The following is a 24,204-nucleotide window of genomic DNA, read 5'->3' as shown; positions in this document are numbered from 1 at the left end:
ATTTTAAACACATTCCCATCCATGTCTGACAAGAAAGACGTCAAGAGACTCATTTAACAGCTGATGAAACCCAGACGCCTGGGTGCTGACTGCCTTGCCCCAAATCACAGAGCTGGCGGGTGGCAGAGCAGATGTGCAGCTGTGGCTCTGCTCCTTGCATCTTGCGTGCTGCACCTGCGTCCACTGCCGCAGGCCCGGAGACAGATGGGTTTCACCTCCTGCCCCTTGTGCGACCTTGGGGCCCCCTGCGTAGTACAGTGCTACCCCTGTCCTACAACTCCTCCATCCAGAGTTCTTCATTAATTAATACTGGCACCAGATGCCCAGGAACAATAGCTACCATGGATGGGGCCCATAATATGCCTGGCAGTCTTCAAAGGGTTCTGCGTGTTACCTTTAACTGACCCATTAATTTCCCAAGTTTGTGGCACAGAAAAAGGAAGTTGCCTGTCCAGGTTCATCTGCTAGTCAGAACCAAGTCAAGTTTGAATCTAGGTGTTCTGGTTCCTGTGCCTTTTTATCAGGTCTCCTGAGACTGCCTGGTATGTTTTCCAGACACGATTTACCAGATAGTGAATGAAAAGTGGCATTTTAAGGTGCATATGGACATGGTTGAAGGAGATGGGAAATTTTCTGAGTTTCAAAAAAGCCTGAGTGACCTGGCAAAAGCAGCTGGAAAAGCTCATGACTCCGGACCATCCCAGGCTTCCATGAGAAAGCAGCCAGGCACCCAAGACTTAGGGGCAATTTCGAGCTGGGCTAGACTCAGAATTATAAAGTGGAATCCCATTGACTACAGGATTCTGTCCCTTGGCCAGAGGTAGCATCAAGAGAAAATAAGACAGTCCCAGGAAAGCACTTTGAAAACAAACACCAAGTACTCGGTCAAAAGCTGGCTGATTCAGAGTCAGAGAGGCAGGCCCAGAAGCTGAGCACTTGCTTTGCAGGTTCATCCCCCAGCATACTTTGTGCCCAAAGCAAGCAATTCCTGGCACAGAGTCAGAAGCAACCCCCAAACATCCCCAAGCTCTGCACAAGTGGTCCTAATCCAAAATCAAACAAAAACAAAAAACTGACTATTCAGCTCTCTCCCTCCTAGGTAAAAATCTTCTTTGAGGGGTGAAGGGCGGTGCACTGGGTTTGAGGGCCACACCCAGCAGTGCTCCGTGCTTATTCCCGGCTCTGCACTGGAGATCACTCCTGGCAATGCTCAGGGGACCATATGTGGTCACGGGAGTCAAATCCAGGTCAGCCATGTGCAAGGCAATTAATTAATTTACCCATTGTACTGGAGCGATAACACAGTGGGTAGGGCATTTTCCTTGCACTCAGCCAACCCAGATTTGATTCCTCCGCCCCTCTCAGACAGCCTGGTAAGCTACTGAGAATATCTCACCCGCATGGCAGAGCCTGGCAAGCTACCCATAGCATATTTGATATGCCCAAAACAGTAACAACAAGTCTCACAAGGGAGACATTACAGGTGCCCGCTGGAGCAAATCAATGAACAATGGACAACAGTGCTACAGTGCTACCCATTGTACTATCTATCCAGCTCCCCGCCGCCCAGGCAAAAATCTGATCTACCCTCAGCCTCACTCCCCAGATGCCATCATTAATAATCTTTTTCACTGGAACTTTGGGTAACTATCAGCAGTTTTTATCCTTAACTTTTCCAGCTGCAAATCACAGTGCACTATGGACCCTCTGGAGAGCCAGGCTAATCTCTAGGATTCAGGAGTGTTTGTGGGCACTGTTAGTTCATGAAATGGGGTTGGGAGAGACTAGAGAGATGGCCAACACAGGGATTCAGACACTGGGGATGTGTGTGGGGTTCATGGCCTCAGCTTTTGGGCACTAGTACTTGCCTTTACCTGGCTACATGGCTCTGGCCTCTCTTGGTGTCTCTGATTCCATCTCATCTGCAAAATGGGTATAACCACCCATGCCACGAGCACCTCTTAGAGATGTATAAGAACAGAGGTGGTGGAACCCAAGAAAAGGCTTGCCTGCTCCTCGCTCTGTCAGTGTGGGAAGCTGTCCCAAAGTTTCCAGCACACCGGGACAATTGAAGGCCATTTGACCTTACAGCACCAAGACAGCAGGCCCGGCCTGGCTCAGGTCTGACTAGATGCCTCTAAGGCCTGAATTCTACCAGGAGAATACAATAGGGAGGATACAGCCTGAAAGTCAATAGAAAGTATAAAAACCCGTAATTTATACCCAAGAAAAGATCCAAAGCAACATAGCCAAAATCCAGGCTAAAGATGAGTGTTTGGTGACTGGAGAGATGGCTCAGGGGTTAGTTCTTGCTTTCATTCGATCCCCTGATAATGACAGGTGTGATCCAAACCTCAAACCCCAAAAGAGGGGTCCTTTAGCCTCATCCATGGGAGTCTTATAGGACCCTAAATAAGACAACACACCCTGCCCAAAGTTTGGTCTCTTCAGCTGAGAAAAGGAAGAATTTATTTGAAGGTAAGAACAAAATGCATGAATATCTGATGCATTGATTTTGATATTTAATCTGATGCATTGATATTGAATATCATGAAAGCACTTATTGCAGTTCTTTTGTTTGTTTGTTTTGTTTTGTTTTGTTTGCTTTTTGGGTCACACCCAGCGATGCACAGGGGTTACTCCTGACTTATGCACTCAGGAATTACTCCTGGCAGTGCTCATGGGACCATATGGGATGTTGGGAATCAAACCCGGGTTGGCCTCGTGCAAGGCAAACACCCTACCCGCTGTGCCATCGCTCCAGTCCCCTTATCGCAGTTCTTAATGGCTAATAAACTCTTGTCATCCATATAACCTAAAATAATGACAACACCTCTTTGCCAAGATTTTTAACTCATAGAACTCACAATCTACTGTCTTTATAGCTCAGCTCTAAGCAATGAGCCTCCGGTGACCCATTCCACATCTGATTCGCAGCCCTGAGCACAGGGCCTGGCAGAACCCATGCTTAGTCACTCCCTGCTCCCTGAGTTCATGTTTGAGAGCAGCGGCAGGAAGAGAGAGCAGCAGCAGAGAGGAGGGGAGAGAGACAGACTGTTTCCATGGGAAGGGGGGGACTCTTTTTCTAATATTTTATTTTTCATCTGAAGAACAGTGGCTTACCGAACTGCTCATGGTAGTAGGGATTCATGCATATAGCATCCTAACACCACACCAAACAAACACTAGATGCTTAAAACTTTCAGACAAAGATTTTCATCTCTTCTAGAAAAAAAAAATCACTTCAGCTGGCTTGGCAGAGGAACTGAGTCACCGCTGTGCTATGACAGAGCTGAGCTGCTGACTCACAGCCTGTCCTGAAGGCTTTCGTTTCTTTGTGGAAACTTACCCGGGAGCACTGGGTTTTCCTTTTATTTGCTTTTTCTATTTTTTTCATATTTAGTTCTTTTGTTCTTGGTTCATGTTTTTCCTCTTTCAGACAGCATCCAAATGACCCCAACACTCTCTTTTTTAAAAAAATTGAATCATCATGAGATATAGTTACAAAGCTTTCATGTTTGAATTTCAATCATACAATGACCAAACACCCATCCCTCCACCAGTGCGCATTGTCCACAGCAATGTCCTCCAGCCACTTTCCAATTCTCCCCCTGTCTCCATGGCAGACAATTTCCCTCATACTCTCTCTCTCCTTTTGGGTATTATGGTTTGCAATACAAATACTAAGAGGTTATCACGTTTGGTCCTTTATCTACTTTCAGCACACATCTCCCATCCTGAACAATTCCTCCAACCATCTTTGTCTTAGTGATCCCTTCTCTATACCAGCTGCCTTTTCCCCAGCTCATGAGACAGGCTTCCAACTATGGGGCAATATTCCTGGCCCTTGTGTCTACTGTCCTTGGATTCCAACACTCTTATTTTTTTTTTTTTTGCTTTTTGGGTCACACCTGGCAAGAAACAGGGGTTACTCCTGGATCATGCACTCAGGAATTACTCCTGGCAGTACTCGGGGGACCATATGGGATGCTGGGAATCAAACCCGGGTTGACCGCATGCAAGGCAAACGCCCTACTCGCTGTGTTATCGCTCCAGGCCTGGACCCCAATACTCTTAACAACTCCGACCATTCTGGGCAGGGAGCATTCATGGGTTGATATAATGGTGATGCATTATATCATCATTTGTAATTGTGTCAAAGCAAACAACGCAAGGAGTCTGAGATTTAGTAGAGTGGGTAAGATGTTTGCCTTGAACACAGCTAACCTAGGTTCAATCCCTGGCATGGTATAAGGTTCCACCAGGATTAATTCCTGAGCACACAGCCAGAAGTAAGTCCGGAGCACAGTTAGGAGTAAGCCCTGAGAACTGCCAGGTATGGCCAGAGAAACAGAAAGAGAAGAACAAAAACACAATCCACACCGCCAGACAGTCCTGGGTTGAATCCTGACCTGTCTCCGCCTCAGTTACCCAAAGTGAAATGAATGATAATAATACTCATTTCTTGGCATTGTCATAAGGATGAAGTAAGAGAACACACACAGTAAATGATGGTGGAAGGATAAGTAAGAGGCTGTTACTAGGCTCTCTACTTGTGGCAAGACCTGCATAAGATTTCAGTCACCACCAAAATTTAAAGAAGTATCTGGGGTCAGGAGAAATCTCATATTGTGGAAGGCCCAAGTTTGATCTCTGTTACTACAGGGGCCCCTGAACATCATCAGGTATAGCCTTGGTGGCCTCTAAGCACCTCTTGATGTGACCCTCATAGCCCTCAGCAATGTGAGCCTGATCTCTGAAGCTTCAGGTTCACGTAGCCAGGCCAAGCATTGCCAAAAGTGGCTCTCAGGGCCCCTCGATCACTGCCTAGGAGACTCCCAAGTAACAATAACAGGAGTAGCAGCAGCAGCAATAATAGTAAAGCACCATTCCTGCACTTTTATTTAGGCTTTACATTATCTTCATCCTGTACTCCTCCAACATCAGGACTAGCCCCCTTCCACTGTGACAAGAGACTGCAGAGGAACTGATGCTGGGGACCAGAGAGGAGACCCTGTACTGTCCACAATAATTGTCAGCAACTGCACGTTGCTATAGGACAGGCCTCCTAGGACGTGGTTTGCAGTTTATGGGTCAACAGAGGTCCTGCAGTCTCCTTACCATTCCCCTACTACTGTAGCACTGTAGCACTGTTGTCCCATTGTCCATTGATTTGCTTGAGCAGGCACCAGTAACTTCTCCATTGTGAGACTTGTTGTTACTCTTTTTGGCATATCGAATACTCCACAGGTAGTTTGCCAGGTTCTGCTATGCAGGCTCTGTTCTGGGATCTCCGAAAGGGACAGAGGAATTGAACCCGGGTCGGCCGCATGCAAGGCAAACAAAATGCCCTACCTGTTGTGCTATTGCTCTAGTTCCCCGACTACTGAGAATATGGAAATTTGTGGCATTAAGCAGAACCAGAGTTTTTCCCAGAGATATATTTTCTTGCAGAGGAACTAAGTTATAAGGCAGGTAATTACAGACCATTGAGTCTTCATCATTTGAGTTCCCTTCCCACCCCTTGAGGAACCCGGTCCTTGTTCCATTCTTTGGCTCAGAATATATACCATCCTATTGTCTCACTGGCTTTAGAATCTACACTCAAGTAGATTCACCTCGTGTAATGAAATGTCTTCTTTTCTCTTACCACTCTGTGTTAATCCGATTGTTCCACTAGCCCGAGAAAGACCCAGAAGGATGTGAAGAAATTCCCCTCTGTCAATTTTACGAACAGGTGTATTTGAAAAAATTTGAATAGATAGTATTAAAAACTTAAGTTCTTTTACTCAAAGCCTTCCACTCTCTTGGTCAGTATGTCTATTGGTCACTCTCTGAGATGGGGAAGATCTTGAACCTCTAAGTGGAGCCATGGAAGGTTCTATGAGGCAGTTACTCCACTCCAAGTAACTGCATAGACAGTTAAAAGGTATGTAATAAATAAGCAGCTTCCAAATGACTAAAGCAATAGTAAAATGCTCTGTTTTATTTTTATCAGAATAACTAGTTGTTTTGACAAAATAAGAACCTAAACTCAACCTCTTTTCTAGATTCACAACTTCACCTTTGGAAAAGAGAATATAAAGGCCAAGCATCAACCGTCTTCATTTGATTTATAAAATTTTTAACTATTTAGTTTCCAACCTATCAATTTTTATTTTTTATTTTTAATTTTATTTATTTTATTATGGTTAATTTTAGTTCCCCACCCCCCCTCAAGCATCCCTCAGGGGGCCCAGGGATACTTCCCAGCCAACCAGGCCATGAGAAAGACTGAGGATGTAGTGTTGCTTGGGTTTTGTGGTCCTGGACACCTGCGCAGTGCTGAAGGAGTATGTTTTTGGGTGGAGGACCTCGAGAGTCATACCTGGTGATGATGGGGAACCATGTAGTGCTGGGCATTGAACCAGGGCCAGCTGTATGCAAAGGTTCTTACTCCCTCTACTATCTTTCCATAATTTATCACTTAATTTTTTTTCCTCACTAGGGACCCCAGATAATGGGGTGCTCAATATTAACTCAACACATGCTTAGCACTGGGGATTAAACTCATGGTCTCATGCTTGTCTTGGGCACTACCTAAGACAAGCCACGTTCTAGTCCTTTTCCTCACAGGGATCCCTAAATCAGCGCCATCAGGATCTCCTCAGCATTTGTGGGCAGCATCATGCATGAACTCACAGTCCTACATTAGAGAGGCATGAGTTTTAAGCCACCAGCCTTCCTCCGGTCCCTTTATCCCCAAATTAATGAACTGTGGGAATGTCCTCAACACTCTCACAGGCAGCAGCACTGGGAGTTGAACTCACAACCTTGTACTCGCCACCAATATGATTTGTCATAGAATCATCTTCTGAAATGCTAGTTCCTCATTTTGAGAAGAGGTTTTTTTCATAAGACAAAAGCTATAACATCAAAGTTAGAAGTAGGCTGGTTTGTGTTCCCCCAATCTTCCAGCTTCTTTCAACATATTGCTTAATAGACCTCAATCAGCCTGTGGTAACCCCGAAGCCAAAATACTCAAGACCAGATCTTCAGTGTCAGCAGAAAGATATGTTCCCATTTGGTTTACTCTGGTCCCTCTGACCTGAATGAATAAAAGGAGAAGCTGGAATCATCCTTTCAGTAATTCCTGGCTTGCACTGAGCTAAGTGCCGGGGTAGAGACATGGTGTCTGGCTTCAGGACAGACAGAAATCAAATGATCCAGCAGCAAATATCTAATACTCCAAGTGGAACCACTAAAGAAGACAAGACACTAGGGAAGTTAGGCCACCACAAAGGAAGATAGGCCACTAAGAGTAGGAAATACAGAGGACCTGATTTGGGGCTACTTGGGTCTCCCAGGATGTGTGGCTCAGAGGAGAAGGTGACTCTGGGTCCAGCCTTGTGCTAGAAGATCTAAAATGAGAGAGAGTCATGGCTGTTTCCTTCTTGCCTGCAGAGTAGCTGTGACTCTCACCAGCATGACTGCATACTTTGACCAGGCTTCCACAAGCAAGAGTCCATCAGACTCTCTCTACTGCAGAGTCCCTACCAAGTGGGTTTCCTATCACTGGACCATCACTGTGCTAACATTCAAAGCCACACACTACACTGCTGTAATTCTCACTCTGAGTTAATGACAGCGTGAGCTGTCAATCCAAGACTGTGAAGAGATGCTGGGAATCTATGTACATCCACTAGGATGGCTGCGCTCAATGAGATTAATAGATATGGATGAGATTTTATAAAGCAACAGAAAGTTTCAATTATTAGCGAGAATGTGGAGAAAACAGAACCCTGATGCACAGCTGGTGGGAATATAAACAGTACAGGAACTTTGGAGGAAATTGGTGATATCACCCTTAAATTAAACATAGAATTGAAAAACGAACTAGCAATACTGCTTCTGGGAATATAGCAGAAGAACTGAGTGGGGTACAAAAAGATAGCTCCAGGGGCTACTGCCTATACTTTGCATGTATGTTTTATTCCTAGTATCACGTAATCCTACAAGCACTGCAAAGAGTAGTCCTCAAATACGGACAGGGGAGTAATTCTTGAGCACCACAGGTATAACCCCTCTAAAAATAATTAGAAGTAGTCACTCAAAAAGTATTTGAGTTCCCACATTCATGGTAATGCTACACATAACAGCCAGAAGGTAGAAGCAATCCAAGTGTGCACTGATGTGGATGAATGGATAGACAACATATGAGGTATAGGAACAATGGAACATTATTTAGCTTTTAAATGGAAGAAAATTTCAGTGTTAAACCATGGATGAACCTTGAAGTCACTTTGCCAAATGAAATAAGACTTAGAACAAAAGAACAGTGCCAGGTGCTGGAGCAATAGTAAAACAGGCAGGGTACTTGCCTTGCATGCAGCCAATCCGAGTTTGATTTCCTGCATCTCATATTGTTCCCTAAGTCTCACTAGGAGTGGTCCCTGAGCACAGTAAGTCCTGAGCACCACGGGTGTAGCTCCCCCCCAACCAAGAAGAAGAGCAAGATAATTCCAATGAATGTGAAATACTAAGTAAAAGTAATCAAATTCATAGAGATAGAAAGTAGAAAAATAGTCCCAAGGTGGAAGCGAAGATGGGGAATTATAATTTCATGGATACAGACAAGCAAAAGGTCCTAGATATGCAATGTAGCTCACAATGCAATGCAAATATATGTAATTGCACCAATGCTTAAAAATTGCTAAAGTGCTAATGACATGTCATGTATATTTGACCACAATTTAAAAGCAAAGATCTGACCATGTTCTGTAGTGGGAAACTGTGTTCCAACAGATGACTGAGACACAGGCTGTGCCTTGTAGCTTCTTGTGCACCATAGCAAAAGGCATCCCATTTATTCACTAAAGCATGGGTAACCCCTTATATAACCTCCAAGGCTCTGTATACCACCCCCCCAATAGTGGGGGAAGGAGTGGGGCATAAAATGGGGATAAAATGGATATTTGCCACATACCTACTATGTACCAGGCACTAGGACAGTGTTTGAGCCGCTTTGCCCTGATAGATCATTAACAACGTCTCTGTGAGACAGACACATATCATTCACCCCTTTCATTAACAATGAAACAAAGACTCATATACTGTCCCCTGATTAGCTATTCTGTAAAGACTTAGTCTACCTAGTTCAATACTTGTCCTCATGCTTTTTTAAGTCATTTGCTCATGCTCACACAGGAAGTAAGCGGTGAAATCGGGATTCTCATTAGAGCCCCCTTGAATCTAAAACCCACAGCCTCAGTACCCTAATGCCAAGCCAGGTGAGAAGATCTATGGTGCCTGATTTCCAAATACTGTTCCTCAGTGAAAATTCTGTTATAGGCAGTCAAAACACACCCGACACCAGAGGCTGCTTGGTGCAAAGCACACACAGACAGCAAGCAACCAGTGCATAGCCTGGCATTGACATATGCACTATACATTGAGCCTTCTCCATATGAATTTTCAACATGAAAATGAGTAGTCTCATATCTTCCTTGCCAGAATGCAGAAAGTACAGCAGCAGGTTACTGTGGAGTGCCAGGTGCTAGGAGCTGTCCATCTTCTCTATTTGGGGATGTGTGAAGTGGCTCTTTGCCAAACCTTACCCACAAAGCAACCAAGAGAATATTAAATATAATTAATTATTCCTGAAAGAAGAGAGATTGGCTGACTTCCAGTGGTTTCTTTTAGGACCAAAAATCAATGACTTTATTGCCCTGTGATATCTCTAATCTCTTGCCAGCTCTTGCTTTCATAATCAGAATTTAAAGTATATATTTGACATTAGGGATGTGCGAAGGGTTGCAGAGGGTTTAAATATCCCTCCATGCCTTCTTTCAGGCATAATCCCAGGTAAAAACCATGGAGAAACATATCCGGAAACTTAATCCAGAAAAATACCTTCACCCTCTGGACACACCTTGAGGGCATGTACAGAAATGACGATGTGGAGGAGGGGAAAGAACATAAGCCACTTTCTTCGTTTCTAAGAGGCAGCAGAGGTTTTAGGAGTGACGAAGAGCCTGCAGAATGTGCCTTTGGGAAGTGAGATTTTCAAAGTTCCCGTAGTGCAATTCAGGGTGTGACCACTTTCTTTAGGTGGTGCCTCTAAACCCTGTTCTCCCGGAAGTGAAAGGAATGACTCAGTAGATTAAACACTTTGGCCTGCCTGAAGTTTTGTAAATATAATACAGTCGCTCTGTGGAAGCCTGCGCATGGCGGGATGGCCAGTCTGAGCTGCTAGAAATCTTCCTAAGCAGTCCCATATGCATCTCCCCATCCCTTCTCACTCAAATGTGAATGAGACCCATTGCATCTTTTTTTTTTTTTTTGGCTTTTTGGGTCACACCTGGAGATGTACAGGGGTTACTCCTGTCTTTGCACTCAGAAATTGCTCCTGGTGGTGCTCGGGGGACAATATGAGATGCTGGGAATTGAACCTGGGTTGGCTGCATGCAAGGCAGACATCCCCCTACCCACTGTACTATTGCTCCAGCTTCATTTTTAAATGGATTCTCATAGCTTTTCTGTTTATTTTAAAAGCTTTTTATAATTTTCAAAAATTTAACTGAGAGAAAATGCTAAAGTCTGCCTAATCTAATGTCAACAGGATTTAGCTTTACAACTAACGGTCTGTGTGTTGAGGGTGCCAGGGAGAATAGCAGCCTCTGGCTGGTAGATATCCTGGCCTTAAGATATTCAATCGAGGTCACAAACCTGGTGATGTGCATAATCAAATAAACTCTGTGGTTTCCATAAACCATTTCTGTACTAATATCAATGACACTTACACATCAGGAATTAAATAATGCCCATATCCTCCTGCTTCAGGCTGGATGCTAGGAAGTTCAGTGGTCAGCCACAGAAAGAAATTGAACACAAAAGACAGATTAACTCTAAACCGGTTGGTTGCCTGGCACCACTCCTGTAGCTGGACCCCACATTCAAGTCCATGCTCCATTCCAGTGTAACTAAAGTTGAACAGGCCCGAATGTCTACACAGCGTCCTCGCTAGCATGTCATCACTTACTCATCTTCAACCTGTCTTAAGAGTTTGAAAAAGTTGCTTACTGCTCTGATCCTGACATTTTATGCACTCAAGAGCCAACATGCTACACAATTCAATGAAAGCAATAAATGTAGGAATTTTCATTGGCTCTGTTGATCTTCTGTTAGAACTTTTTATTTTTACTCCCCACCCTACTCCAGTGACATTGGGCACAACTGGCTTTGCTCCACATTCCCTCGGATGGACATACCATGAAATAAATATCTTCAGTTCCCTCAGAATTTGATGTTACTTATATTTACTCATGGCTCAAAGTTGGGCCACACATCTGGGAAGGACTTGTCATCATTCTCCAATGTTAAAATCTCTGGGACAGATTGAAAGCAAGAGAAATGCCATATTCATTGCCATGTGGCCTTAGAATCTGTTTAAAGCAATGTCTTCTTTATCTTGAGAAGAGCAGATGTTTAATACATGGAAGTAAAAATTATAGATTTTAAATGCAAAGCAACCTCAGTAGATTATACCCATCATTCCACAGCTGGGAAGACTGAAACCCAGAAGATTAGATCTGGGTCATTAATATTTAGCAAATGTTGGCTGGAATCTAGATGCTTCTCCTATGACTTCACAGTTCTTCAGCTAGAGACCTTACAGATGAATGAATGATATTGCCATCCAATTTGATTTGTACAATCAAAGGAAATTGGGGGAAAAGAATAAAGTTCCATAATCAGTAATGCAATTATTTATATAGATTCCGTTTGCTTGATTTAACTGAATTTCTCTACTTTCAATCAAATGACCATGATCATAGTCATTATTCTAGCCAATTAAAATGTTTCATCCACGTATATCATTCTAGACTAATAAATCAAATTTCAATATATAGCAAACTATAAATTAATCTATTTAAAGTACTTATAATTCCAATTCCTTTATCATAGGTCTTGCCTCAAATAATGACATATCCAAGTTAAATTCCATGTTTTATGTCTTTATGTGTTAATAGTTAAAAGCTCTTTCTTCTCAACAACTTAAAGCTTTTCATGTTATCTCTATTATGTAATTATTTCAAAAAAAGCTTTAAAAAATGAAACCATGTAAATGAATACAACTATAACATGACTACATGATATTTAGTAACCAGCTTATCAACCATTTTGTTTCATTTTAAGGACAGAAGGATGCTCAATGGTCTGAACACAACCTTTGCTTGCAGGAGGCCTGAACTCCATCCCAACATGGTTTGGTTCCCTGAGCACCACCAGGATGACCCTTGAACACAGAACTGGAATTAGCTCCTAAACAATGCTGAGTCTGGACAAAAAAAACAAGCAAAACTCTTCTTAATTAAAAACAAAATCTCACTCCTGACCACACCCCAATTTTCAATTATACTGTCATTTGTCAGCTTTGAGCATTTTTTATTGGTTTACTACCACACACTATCTCTCCAGCCCAGCATTCTTTGCTTACCCACTTATCTTCTTAAAAAATGGTTTGAAAAATTAGATGTTCATACAATTGGGGTTGTATGTAGGAATATTCCACCCTGTTCCATTGGTCTGCGGATCTGCCTTTTGACCAGAATCATGCTGTTTTGATTATTACCGCTTTATAGTAGAGTTTGAGGTTGGGGAGGGTGATGCCTCCCTTTGTGCTTTTCCCAACAATTGCTTTAGCTATTCATGGGCGTTTATTTTATTCCATATGAATTTTAGAAGTGTTTGCTCCATTTCTTTGAAGTTTTTCATGGGTTAAAAAAAAAAAGAAAAAAGCATTTTGGAGAGAAAATAGAGGATAAAAGAAAGGCATTGACAACTGGCAAGTGAAAACGAGGAGTTGAGTTCGTTGAAGTGTGTGAGGCGTGGTCAGGAACCGCATGCCTCCAGGCTCCCACTTTTCTCTGCATTCTCCTCTTCTCCCTCATCCCACTTGAAGTGAGCTGGCTAATCTTATCAAAGCCTTGGGCAAACAGAAAATGATAGAGCTCCTACACTGAGCTTTGACACAACAGCAGCCAGAACCAGACTCATTTACAATGCCAGGGAGGGTGCCACCACACCAACTGTTCCTGCCCGCTCAGCAGCAGTTGTAATTAAATGTCATAGGAAAACAACTTTTCAGAACCACAATGGGCCTTTTGACAAGGAAGGAGCTAAACCCTCTCCTTCCGTTTTGCAGTTAAGAAAAGTGACATCCAGTTGAAATAAAGTCACTTGCCCGAAGTCATTAAGGAAGACAAAATTTGTCCCCCAAACGACAGAGTTGCTGTTCAGAGCCCTTTCCTCTCTTAACAACCTAAAAGCTGCAGAACATAGAGGAAACATCCCAACTTTGGAGAGGGGAAGAACCATAACAAAATAACCTGAAAACAAACTAATTCGAAATAATAACGGGGCTCCGTCTCCCAACAAGCCCTGTGATAAAGCCACTGAGGACTGTTCGGTGGAGTAACTGTACCTTGAATTATTTAATGGCTCTTTCCCCTCCTTTTATCCATTTCAAGCTGACAGAGAAAATTTAACTGCACATAAAAGTCAGCTGAAACTCTTAACTTGGAGCCCAACCTGAAATCTGGGTGTGAAATGGTAGAGTTTTCTCTCAGAGAGGAAACCACATTATTAAGAGCTAAACTCACAGGTCTGAGTTTGAGTCTCCAAGCCCTGGGGAAAACCCAGGTGCCTTCCAGAGAGCCGGGTCCTCTGGGTTGGTTCCCAGGAGCGGCAACAGGTAACAAGCTCAAGAAAAGGGAGAGAAACTAACCATCGCCTATGCTCAGATTTTCAGAGACAGTGAGCCCAGAAACCAAGTAGCATTCCAAAATGGGACTTGAGAAAAAAAGAGAAGCAAACTTTTCCTTACCCTTGAAAATGACAGAAACAATAGGATCCGGTTTCCCAAACTTCGTTTTAGGGATATTGCTGGCAGATTCCACAATCACACGAAGCATGGCTCTAAGAGGGCAGAGAGCAAGTTCCAGCAAAGGGAGTTGAGGAGCCTTGGGCGCTGGGCTCGCGCCGCCCGGGGAGAGAGGCACGGGAAGAATTCTCCGGGGAAGAGGGGAGGAGAACAAGGGGTGGATCTCCGCGGATTGTTGACTGACAGCTCCGTGCAAACCCAGACCCAATGCCCGCGTCTACGCAGTGCCCCAGGCACCCAGTTGAAGAGTTGGGGGGTGGAGGGAGGGAATGTGGAAGTGAAAAATTATTTTTAATTGAGTTGAAAGTAATTCAATGAAGCAAATGAAAACGAAAATAGATTTGGAGTTATAACTCCGGACAGGTCACGGAACCCCTAAGACACGACTGACTGTCTCTCAGCAACAATCTATAAAACCGAATTCAGTTAACTTCTTCTATTAACTGCGTAGAATTTTTAAAACTTTACTTAGTTGTGTTGTAATTTTGAGTTTTGCCGTATCTTCTCAGACTTGAACACACTCACTTAACAACCATTTATACAACTCCCCCTGGTCCCCCCCAAATATATGTAGTGAAGGTGTGCCCCCTACAGCATAACAGTGGAATAACTGACTTTATATCTCGAAAACCCTGTTTGTAGTGTGGCTTTACAAAATTGGTTTCAGGGACTGCTCCTTTGTTTTGGACTGATCCAACATTGCAAGAAGATTCACCCTAGCGTTTTTTTTTTTTTTAAAGTATTTTAGAGGGTAGATCTGGGCGCCTAAATATCCCAGACCTACAGTCTATTTGATGTGAGGCCCACACCTCTAATTGCTCAGGCCTTACTCTTGGGTTTGTGCTTAGGGACCACTGCTGGCAGGGCTTAGGGTACCAAAGATGGTGCCAGGGATAGAACTCAGGAGGGCAACATTTAAGGCAAGCCCTACCCACTTACTCCTGCCCCTGGCTTCCATAAGTATTTTTCGGGACCTAAACCTGTGCAGTAATTTCCCTTCCTTTGGGTTAAAGAAAAAAAAATCAGTGATCGTTAGGGAAGATTTAGGGGAGTGGAGGGAGGTTATAATCTAGTCCTGCTATGGATTTTTGCAATGGAGGAGAAGGATTGAGCTCAATTCAGAATTAAAGCACAGGCAGCTAGGAATTTATAGCCAGGGGGCAAGGTGGAGGTTAGTAAACAGAAATTGAACAAGGGAACATCAGGGGAGTAGGGATTTCTGGCTAAACCAGAAATAGTATTTTTTCCTGAACATAGATCATGGTAAGCAGACATCACCTGGAAAATGGATTAATGGAAAAGATTTGATTTTTTTTTTCAAGTTTCTCTTGTGGCTGTTGTGTATCCTGGGGCTGCCCCGCTGAGAATTATGACATCTGCCCAGGAGAACTACAATTGAAGTGTTATTGTAATTGTTTCTAATGGGAGAATTATTATTGGAACACTAAATGGTTTTAACCAGACCATTAACTTATTTTGGATGAGTGTCATAAATGAATTGAGGCTCACAAAGGGTAAAAAAAGTGGTAAAGTGTCACTTTGTAGGAGGTGACAATGCTGGAGTTATTGGAAGAATTGATGAAAATATTGACCCTGCACTTGATTTGGGCAATATTCTAGTAGAAACTCTGAACTCTGCAGCAGCACACTGAGGAAAAATCACACCTGGGGATAAACCACATATCTGTAAATCCTTGTATAGAAACTGTAGTCTAAGGATGATGCACGGAATTTTTATGTGTAATTGTGAATTTTGACTTTGTAGTTATTCATTGTAATATGACATACCAATTTGAATATTTCTATGTTTTATTGAGAAAAAGCAAATTGGTGAGTGTCCAGATATGAAGATTAAGGCGTTCTGGTTGAACTGACTTAGCAAGGTTCTTGCTAAACTGAAATTTTACAAGGAAGTAGATAGATGGGTCTAGGAGAAAGTTCAGGAGCCCAACTAAAATTTGGTCAAGCAAAGAATCTCTGTCATCTCAAAAAAAAAAATCTCTGTCATCTCATGGGTGTTGTTAGGCAGTCTAACCTGATAGAAAAGTATCACAGAAGAGTCCAGGGGTGAGTCGTCAGCCAGCCTGTGAGGGTCCCTGCTTCATCCCTTCTGAGCTATGTCACCTTAGTGACTTCCTGAAACCCCACTTCCTCAGTTATCTTTTTTATCAAATGGGGGAAAGGTTGTCATGAGATAAACAACTTAGTATGTAACCTGGCACACAAACCATGTACTAAACCACACACAAACACAGGCTTAAGTTTAAGATTTGTGTTTATTTATGATTTCATAGCATTTTCATTATTGTAAATTGACTTTGAAATTCCAATATTTTTTCACCGTAAGTTTTACAAATCAGAGGAAAAGGCTAAAACTTAGAGTAGAGAAACATAGGGCTTCTACTTGCTTTCAAACACACAGCCAAGATGACTCAGTTATAAAGGAACATTTAAGTGTATTGTAACTTCATCGATAAGAGTTATCTTTCAAGACTGGAGATATACCTTAACTGGGCTTGAGCGTATGTTTTGCAGGCGGGAGGCTCAGGGTTCTATCTCTGGCACTGCAAGGAACTACCTCTGAGCACTAACTAAGCTGGGAGTAGTCCAGGAGCAGTGTTGGGTTTGATCCAAACCCCCTTTTTCTCTACCCCCAGTCCCCAAAGAATTATGTTTCAGAGTTCTCAAAGTTTCAGAGTTCTCAAAGTCAGTGAACCCAATGCTATATATCCTATTGCATAAAATGTCATCTAATTGCATTTAGTGTTCACATAGAATTTCAGTAGAATGTATACAACATAATGTTTACTTTCTTTGGCTTGTTTTAAATGTCCTCCTTTTACAGTGAAATATGTTTACAAAATACTGCATTGAAAATAAATGTGACAATTCAGAGAAAATGATCCAGATCAAGATAGAGAATATTACTAGACTCCAGGAGTCTCTCAGATATCCCAAATGTCATCCACTTTGTTCTAGAAATAACTACTATCCTGATTTTCATGTAATAATTTCTGTGCTATTATTTATCATTTTTACCTCCAAATCATTTAAATTTTTGTGATGGTGACCTTTACAAGAGTATAGTAATTATTTGTATACTATAAACTCCACATGTGTTATATTTATATATGTATAGTCACACATATCCATACAGTATGAATTGTTTTATGTTGTGACTTATAAAAATGAAATTTACAATGTGATGGGGCTGGAGAGATAGTACATCGGGTAGGGCATTTGCCTTGCATGCGGCTGACCCGGGTTCAATTCCCAGCATCCCATATGGTTCCCAGAGCACCACCAGGAGTAATTCCTGAGTGCAGAGCCAGGAGGAACCCCTGTGCAATGCCAGGTGTGACCCAAAAAAGCAAAAAAAAAAAAAAAAAAGAAAGAAAGAAATTTACAGTGTGAATTCTTTTGTTGCTTTTTTTTTTAACTTTTCAAGATTCCTTTCGTAGCTCCATTTTGCTCATTCATGACTATATGGAATGTTATTTTATGATATAGCATATTGTATTAATCCATTCCATTCTCTTATTTTTAATTTTAGTCACCATGATTTACAATACTGTTAATGGTAAAGTCTCATGTATACAATACTCCAGCATCACACCCTCCACCAGTATCTGCTTCCCCCCACCTTTCAGTGTTCTCCCCTCAACCTTACCCCCCTCTACCCCATATCCCTGCCATGGTAAGCCCAGTTCTGTCAGACCAATTCTCAGGTTCTGTTGCTTTGGCCATTTGTTATTCCCTTACTATGCTTTAATATTAAAGAGATCAGAGTTTAGGGCTCTTAGAGTAAGAGAGCTACTCTACACACATTTATTTATACTTACTGAGATAAATAAGTATGAATGCATGTAGGGGCTGGAGCCTGAGTGTAACTGCTGCATCAAAAGGCATATGCATTTCTTCACCTTTGTTAAGTAACTCAAAGTTGTCCACAGTGGCGATATATTTACATGGTCCCCAGCAGGGTATGAGACTTCTTACTGCTCTTGATTCTTGTCACACTTGGCACATTTAGATTTGTTCATGTTTTCCTAGCTTATGAGCTTAGACTATTTAATCACTGAAATTTTAATTTAGATTTTTCTGATTACTAATAAGATTATGTACTTTTTATATTTACATTTATTTATTTTGCTTTTGGGGGGTCACACCTGGCAATGCACAGGGGTTACTCCTCCTGGCTCTGCACTCAGAAGTTACCCCCTGGCGGGGCTCAGGGGACCATATGTGATGCTGGGATTGGAACCCAGGTTGGCTGTGTACAAGGCAAACACCCTACCCGCTGTACTTACTATTGCTCCAGCCCCTACATTTATTATTTTTAAGGGCCGATTCAAATAATCTTTTTTTTTCTATTGCGTTCTTTGAGCATTTCTGACCAATTTGCAGGATCTGTATATGTGCTCTGAATGTAGGGTTACAATGTCAATATAATTGAATTTGTCAATATTTCTCTTATTTTAATATTTTAATATAAGAAATATCTTTATATCCTGAGATCATGAAGATTTTCTTCTATATTACCTTCTAGACGCACTTTATTTCATCTTGCGTATTTAGAGTAATGCTCCATCTGTAATTGATGATGTAGGCTTATTATGCAAGGTAGGCATCTAATTTTGCTTTTCCCCATAAGGGTATTTGGTTGATCCTGTACCATTTATTGAAACATTTATCCCTTCCTGACACCAGGTGGTTATGTCTAGACTGTTTATCTGTCCTCTATTCTGTTCTATTTTGATTTACTTACCAACATCTGTACCAAGATCACTCTGCATTACTTATACCTATTATAAAATGCCCTAATAAGCCTAATAAGCTTTAAAGCAAATCCTCTAGTCTTGTTTTTAAATACCTTGGCTATTTTTGAACTTTAGTATACATATTAGAACCAATTCATTAAGTTACAAATATTTTTCAAATGTAAAATGTTGTTATGAGTGTATTTCTTGGAAATAAAACTTTGGAGAACAAATATTATTGTAAGATGACCCTTTCAACCCAAGAATATACTCTACCATGTCATTTTATATATCACGAAATCCCGAAATCCCGTTAATCACCGATTTCTTGGGCAGGCTCAGTAACATCTCATTTCGTCCTTTCCCTGAGATCTTAGAAGTCCATCTTGACTCGGCCCTCCTAACGATGTTGCACTGGGGGCTCTTCAGGGTCAGGGGAATGAGATCCAGCTTGTTACTGGATTTTGCATATGAATACACCATGGGAAGCTTGCAAGGCTATCCCATGTGGGCAGGAAACTCTCAGAAGATTGCCAGTTTCTCCCAAAGGGAGAAGCAGGCTAAAGATATCTCTTCTGGGAGCTTGCTTTTAAGTCTCTCTCTGGATGTTGGCTGTTGATGGGATTACACATACCTGGGTTCCTCTGCCGGTACCTTCATGCATGAGGCCTGTCTGAACGTGTGGAGAGGGGCCTTCAGCATGGCTGTAGCTAGGTTCCGGTGGTCTTTGGCCGCTGGGACCTCTGCTCGGGGTGGGGAGGGAAGCTGGAGACCATCCCCTCCAAGGGGCCCCAGGGAAGACAGCCAGGCGTGCGGGCAAAAGATTCTCATTTTATATATAACATATATATTTCATTTTATTTAGTTATTTTTTTAATGAATCACCATGAGATACAGTTACAGAGTTTCAAACTTCTGTGATTTTGTTTCAGTCATACAATGATTGATTACCCATCTCTTTACCAGTACCCATTCTCCACCACAATGTTCCCAGTATCCTTCCTGCCACCCCCACCCTATCCAAACCCACACCCACCCCCCACCTCTGTGGTAGGCACATTCCCTTTTACTCTCTCTCTCTCTCTCTCCTTTTGGGTGTTATGGTTCGCAGCAAAATAAGGTTCTATATAATGTTTGGTCCAAAGTCTACTTTCAGTACTCATCTCCCGTCCCGAGCAAGCCCTCCAAGCATCATTTACTTAGTGGTCCCTTTTCTATCCCAGCTGTCATTTCCTCCTGTCAGGTGCATTTTAAATATCCAGACTCTAAGCACACATTGCCAGAAGTGCTATGACAAAGTAGCACAGCATGTAGATTCATTTCTGGTTTACCTACTAAAAATTGTCTCTAGATGACTGTTGCCCCTTCGTTCCCTTTTTAAATTAATATCTTTGTTATTTTACATATATTTTTAAACTGAGACTGTATTCTCAGTAGCACTGTAGTCCCATTTTTCATCGATTTGCTTGAGCAGGCACAAGTAGTGTCTCCATTGTGAGACTTGTTGTTACTGTTTTTGGCATATAAAATACACCACAGGTAGCTTTCCAGGCTCTGCTGTGAAAGCAGGATACTCTTGGTAGCTTGCTTGCCAAGCTCTTCGAGAGGGACAGAGGAATCGAACCCAGTCAGCCACATGCAAGGCAAATGCCCTACCCACTGTGCTATCGCTCCAGTCCTATTCTCAGTAAAGTCCTATAATTTACCCTTAAATGATTGAACTTATTTTCCAGACACATTGGCTTTTACCTTTTAACTTTGAATCATGAACATCTTCAAACATCAAAAAATCTAAAAATATTAATATAACTAATATATAAATGCCCATTACCTAGATTACCTAGATTCAACAACCATTAACATTTTGCTGTGATAATTCATCTGTTTAGATTTTGTAAATAGAATTATTTTAAAGGAATTATCAGTTATCATGAAATTTCATCCTTAATTATTAAGGCATGGTTCTTATAATGTCATCCTTCTACAATGTCAATAGCATGATTATTCCTGTATTCAGTGCATCTAATTATGTTAATATCTAATTATACTAAAATATCTCTTAGTCTGTATATTTTTAAATCAGGATGCAATCAAGGATTGTGCATTGCATTGCATTTGTGTTTTGTTATTTTTATTTTTTTGATGCGTAATTTAAAACATTTGACATTGCTGTTTATACATTCAAGATATACAGTGTTATTTGGATACATTCATGTATATAAATGATTATCAGGGAAGCACTATTTATCACATTATTTCCTAAGATAGCCTGTAATCACTAAATTCTGCATTAAATCTCAGTAAAATACTTAGAAATACTTTATTTCACTTTTTGGGTCACACCCAGGGTTATTCCTGGCTCATGCACTCAGGAATTACTCCCGGTAGTGCTCAGGGGACCATATGAAATGCTGGGAATCAAACCCCGTCAGTCGAATGCAAGGCAAGTGCCCTACCTGCTGTGCTATCGCTCCAAGCCCCTAGAAATACTTTTCAATCAAAGAATTAAAAGATTGGCACAACTGATACATAATATTTTGCTAAAAAAGTTGAAAAGTTGAAAGAAGACACAAAAATAAAATGCCTTCTGTGTTCATTAAGTAGAAGAATTAATATTATTACAATGACCACACTACAAATGGTCATCTACCAATTCAAGGCAATCTCTACCAAAGTGCCAAAGTAATTATCCACAGAAATAGGAAAAGTATTCTAAAATATGCAGAGTGTCATGAAAGATCTCTAATAGAAAAACCAATTTTGAGAAAAAAAGAATAGTCAGTATCATTGTGCTTCTGGATTGGAAATTGTAGTCCAAGTTAGAGTAATGAAAATATGCTTCCAGGGGCCAGAGAGACAGTAAAGCAGGTAAGATGCTTGCCATGCATGCAGCCAACCTGGATTAGATCGCTAGTATTCCATATAGCCCCATAGCTTTCTAGGAGTGATCCCTGAACACGGAACCTGAAGTAAAACCTGAATATTACAGGGGGTGCACCTCCTCCCAAATGTATGTTTCTAGTACAAAAATAGACATATTGACCAGTAGAACAGTGTAGAAATCCTAGAATGAAACCTCAGCATATATCATTAATATTCAGCAAAGAAGACAAACTATCCGTAATTATTACACTATGGTCAGTTTTTTACAAAGAGAGGGCTTTAATACTAAGATATGAAATCCTTCATTTCATTTATAGAGTACATCAGCTCCAGAACTTCTGTTTGGTTATTTTTAGAGTTATAACTCTTTGACAGAATACTTTCTGTCCATTACTTTTATTCCTGAGATTTGTTTTGCCTTTCTGAGTTTGCTTAAAATTTTTCTTCATAATTATTTAAGATTTTTCATGAGCTAGAAAGCAATATTCTGGGTAGTTGTGCTAAGTTGCTAAAAATATTGCTTTCTTCTGATAATAAAGATTCTGTGGTTTTTCATGATATTAGACAAAAAGAGCATGTGCCCCTGAAGTGGAGAACTCTTGGGTTCAGCAAGTTGATCTTTAGGGGGTCTTCTTTTTCTTTTCCAGAAGGGGGCGCTGTAGCGCAGGTTTTGGGTTTCACGCCAGTTCTGCCTTCTGACCAGAGCTGGATGCACAGGCATCGAAGTGGAAAAAGTGATGGTGGTATGAGGTTGTGGGAAGGTGTGTGTTATGCACTTAGTGCCCCTTAGTGCTACTGTGTTCGGAGACTGCGTCCAGCGGTCTTTGGTAGGTAATGCAGTGCTGGGAATCAAACCCGGGCTTCACACATGCAAGGCAGGCCTTTTTCTCAGGTATGATGGGGGCACGAGACTATCCAACATTTGGAGGACTTTGGGAAGCAAGGTTCAAGCTGCTGAAGCAAGTATTCTGATAGGCCCCACTGGAATGGGAGCACCAAAGGAATGATTTTTAAATGGAATTTTTAAGTCACAGTGAATCCACAGTCATTTTCATTGTTCCTGAAATAGGACTGGAATATCCATACCCCATTGCAGGCAAAACCAGCCCTGGTCCTTGGCCCATTGAATCCTCACTGTGGAATGTTCGCTTTGCTCGCTTTACATATGGTTACTCCCTAGAGAACATGTTTACGCTTATCCCCATCTCAGAGTTGGCTTCCTTAAGAACCCAACCCACAAGAGGGAGGAAATAAGGTTAACTATGTCAGAGTGGATGTTTGAAGAGATCTGTGACATGTTTCTGCCGGCTTTTGTTCTTTCTTTTCTGCCTTGAGAACAGTATGTTCCAGTTGGGAGTTTCTCTCTCTCTCTCTCTCCTTCCCTTCTCTCTCTTAAATAAGGACTGTTTTATGCTGTACTTAAAATTCCACCGGGGTCATTCAGGGGCCACCAGGTTGATGCCAGGATGACTGCATGATGCTTGGGAACAAACCTAGGACGCCCCACATGCAAGGTATGTGTTTTGCCATTTGAGTCACATCACTGGGCTCCTGTCATAAAAATATATGTGTCAGGTCATAAAACTGCGGAGGCTGAATATCACAGATTGGAAGATTCCAAGGTGACAGGAAGACTAAACGCAAGGTAATTTCCTGAAAGAGAGGATATTAAAGAACTTGACAAAATCTAAAACTTTAAACTTAGCAACATTATACCTAAATTAATTTCTGCTTTCATAGACATACTATTATATGTATATTTTACATGTTATATAAAACATGTTATATAACGTATCCTTTATATAATAATATATGTACATATTATATAGTATCTATTATATTAACAGTAAATAGAAGAAGATGAGTGAAGGGTATAAAGAAACTCTTCTTGGCAACTTTTCTATAAAACTAAAATTATTTCAAAATAAAATGCTAAAATGACCCCCCAAAAAAAGACTTCAAAGAAGAAAAAAATTGTTAAACTATGTAGTCCTTTGGGTGGGGGCATGGTGGGAGGTGTTTTAGGGTCATTTCTGGTATGCTTAGGGCTTATTCCTGACTTGGTGCTCAGGGATCACTCCTGGTGAGGCTTGAGACATCAAACCAGATTGGCCACATACAAGGCAAGCACTCTACCCTCTGTTTTAGCACTCTGGTACCCTGTGAGTCTTTGAAACAAAATAAAATGCCCAGGGAGCCAGAGCCATAGTAGAATGGGTAAAGTGCTTGCTTTGCATTCAGTCACACCCAGGTTCCATCTTGGTTGAGGATCCCTGAGCCAAAAGCCAGGTATGACCCCAAAACAAACAAACAGAACAAGAGAAAATGCCTACCTTTGTTAACTGGTAAGTTTCTAGTGTTCATAACATTTCACTTCCATTAAAAAGAACTGTAGACAGATTTTTTCCCACCATATAAGAATTTCTTAGTTTGCATGATCACGATCACGATCACGATAGCCCGTTAATCACCGATTTCTCGGGCGGGCCCAGTAACATCTCATTTCATCCTTTCCTTGAGATCTTAGAAGTCCATCTGGACTTGGCCCTCCTAACGATGTTGCACTGGGGGCTCTTCAGGGTCAGGGGAACGAGATCCAGCTTGTTACTGGATTTTGCATATGAATACACCATGGGA

At 41.6% G+C, this 24,204-nt stretch overlaps 1 protein-coding gene and 1 pseudogene across 1 annotated transcript in view; one reads left to right on the top strand and one right to left on the bottom strand.

Annotated features, from left to right (window-relative positions):
- The window catches only part of MYOF (myoferlin), a 159,253-nt gene extending 145,260 nt beyond the window's left edge, over positions 1–13,993 (bottom strand). The window contains exon 1 of the mRNA XM_004607526.2: positions 13,868–13,993. Within this exon, the coding sequence (XP_004607583.2) occupies positions 13,868–13,955 (88 nt within the window). The 5' untranslated portion in view covers positions 13,956–13,993. The remainder of the gene's footprint in view (positions 1–13,867) is intronic.
- A 1,300-nt stretch (positions 13,994–15,293) lies between these two features.
- LOC101543480 (U6 snRNA-associated Sm-like protein LSm8) lies at positions 15,294–15,576 on the top strand (annotated as a pseudogene).
- The last annotated feature ends 8,628 nt before the right edge of the window (positions 15,577–24,204 follow it).

Source organism: Sorex araneus, chromosome 11 (assembly GCF_027595985.1).
Source record: "Sorex araneus isolate mSorAra2 chromosome 11, mSorAra2.pri, whole genome shotgun sequence".
Taxonomy (NCBI): domain Eukaryota; kingdom Metazoa; phylum Chordata; class Mammalia; order Eulipotyphla; family Soricidae; genus Sorex; species Sorex araneus.
The sequence above is the reverse complement of the archived record's forward strand: the minus strand, read 5'-3'. Positions and strand labels throughout refer to the sequence as shown.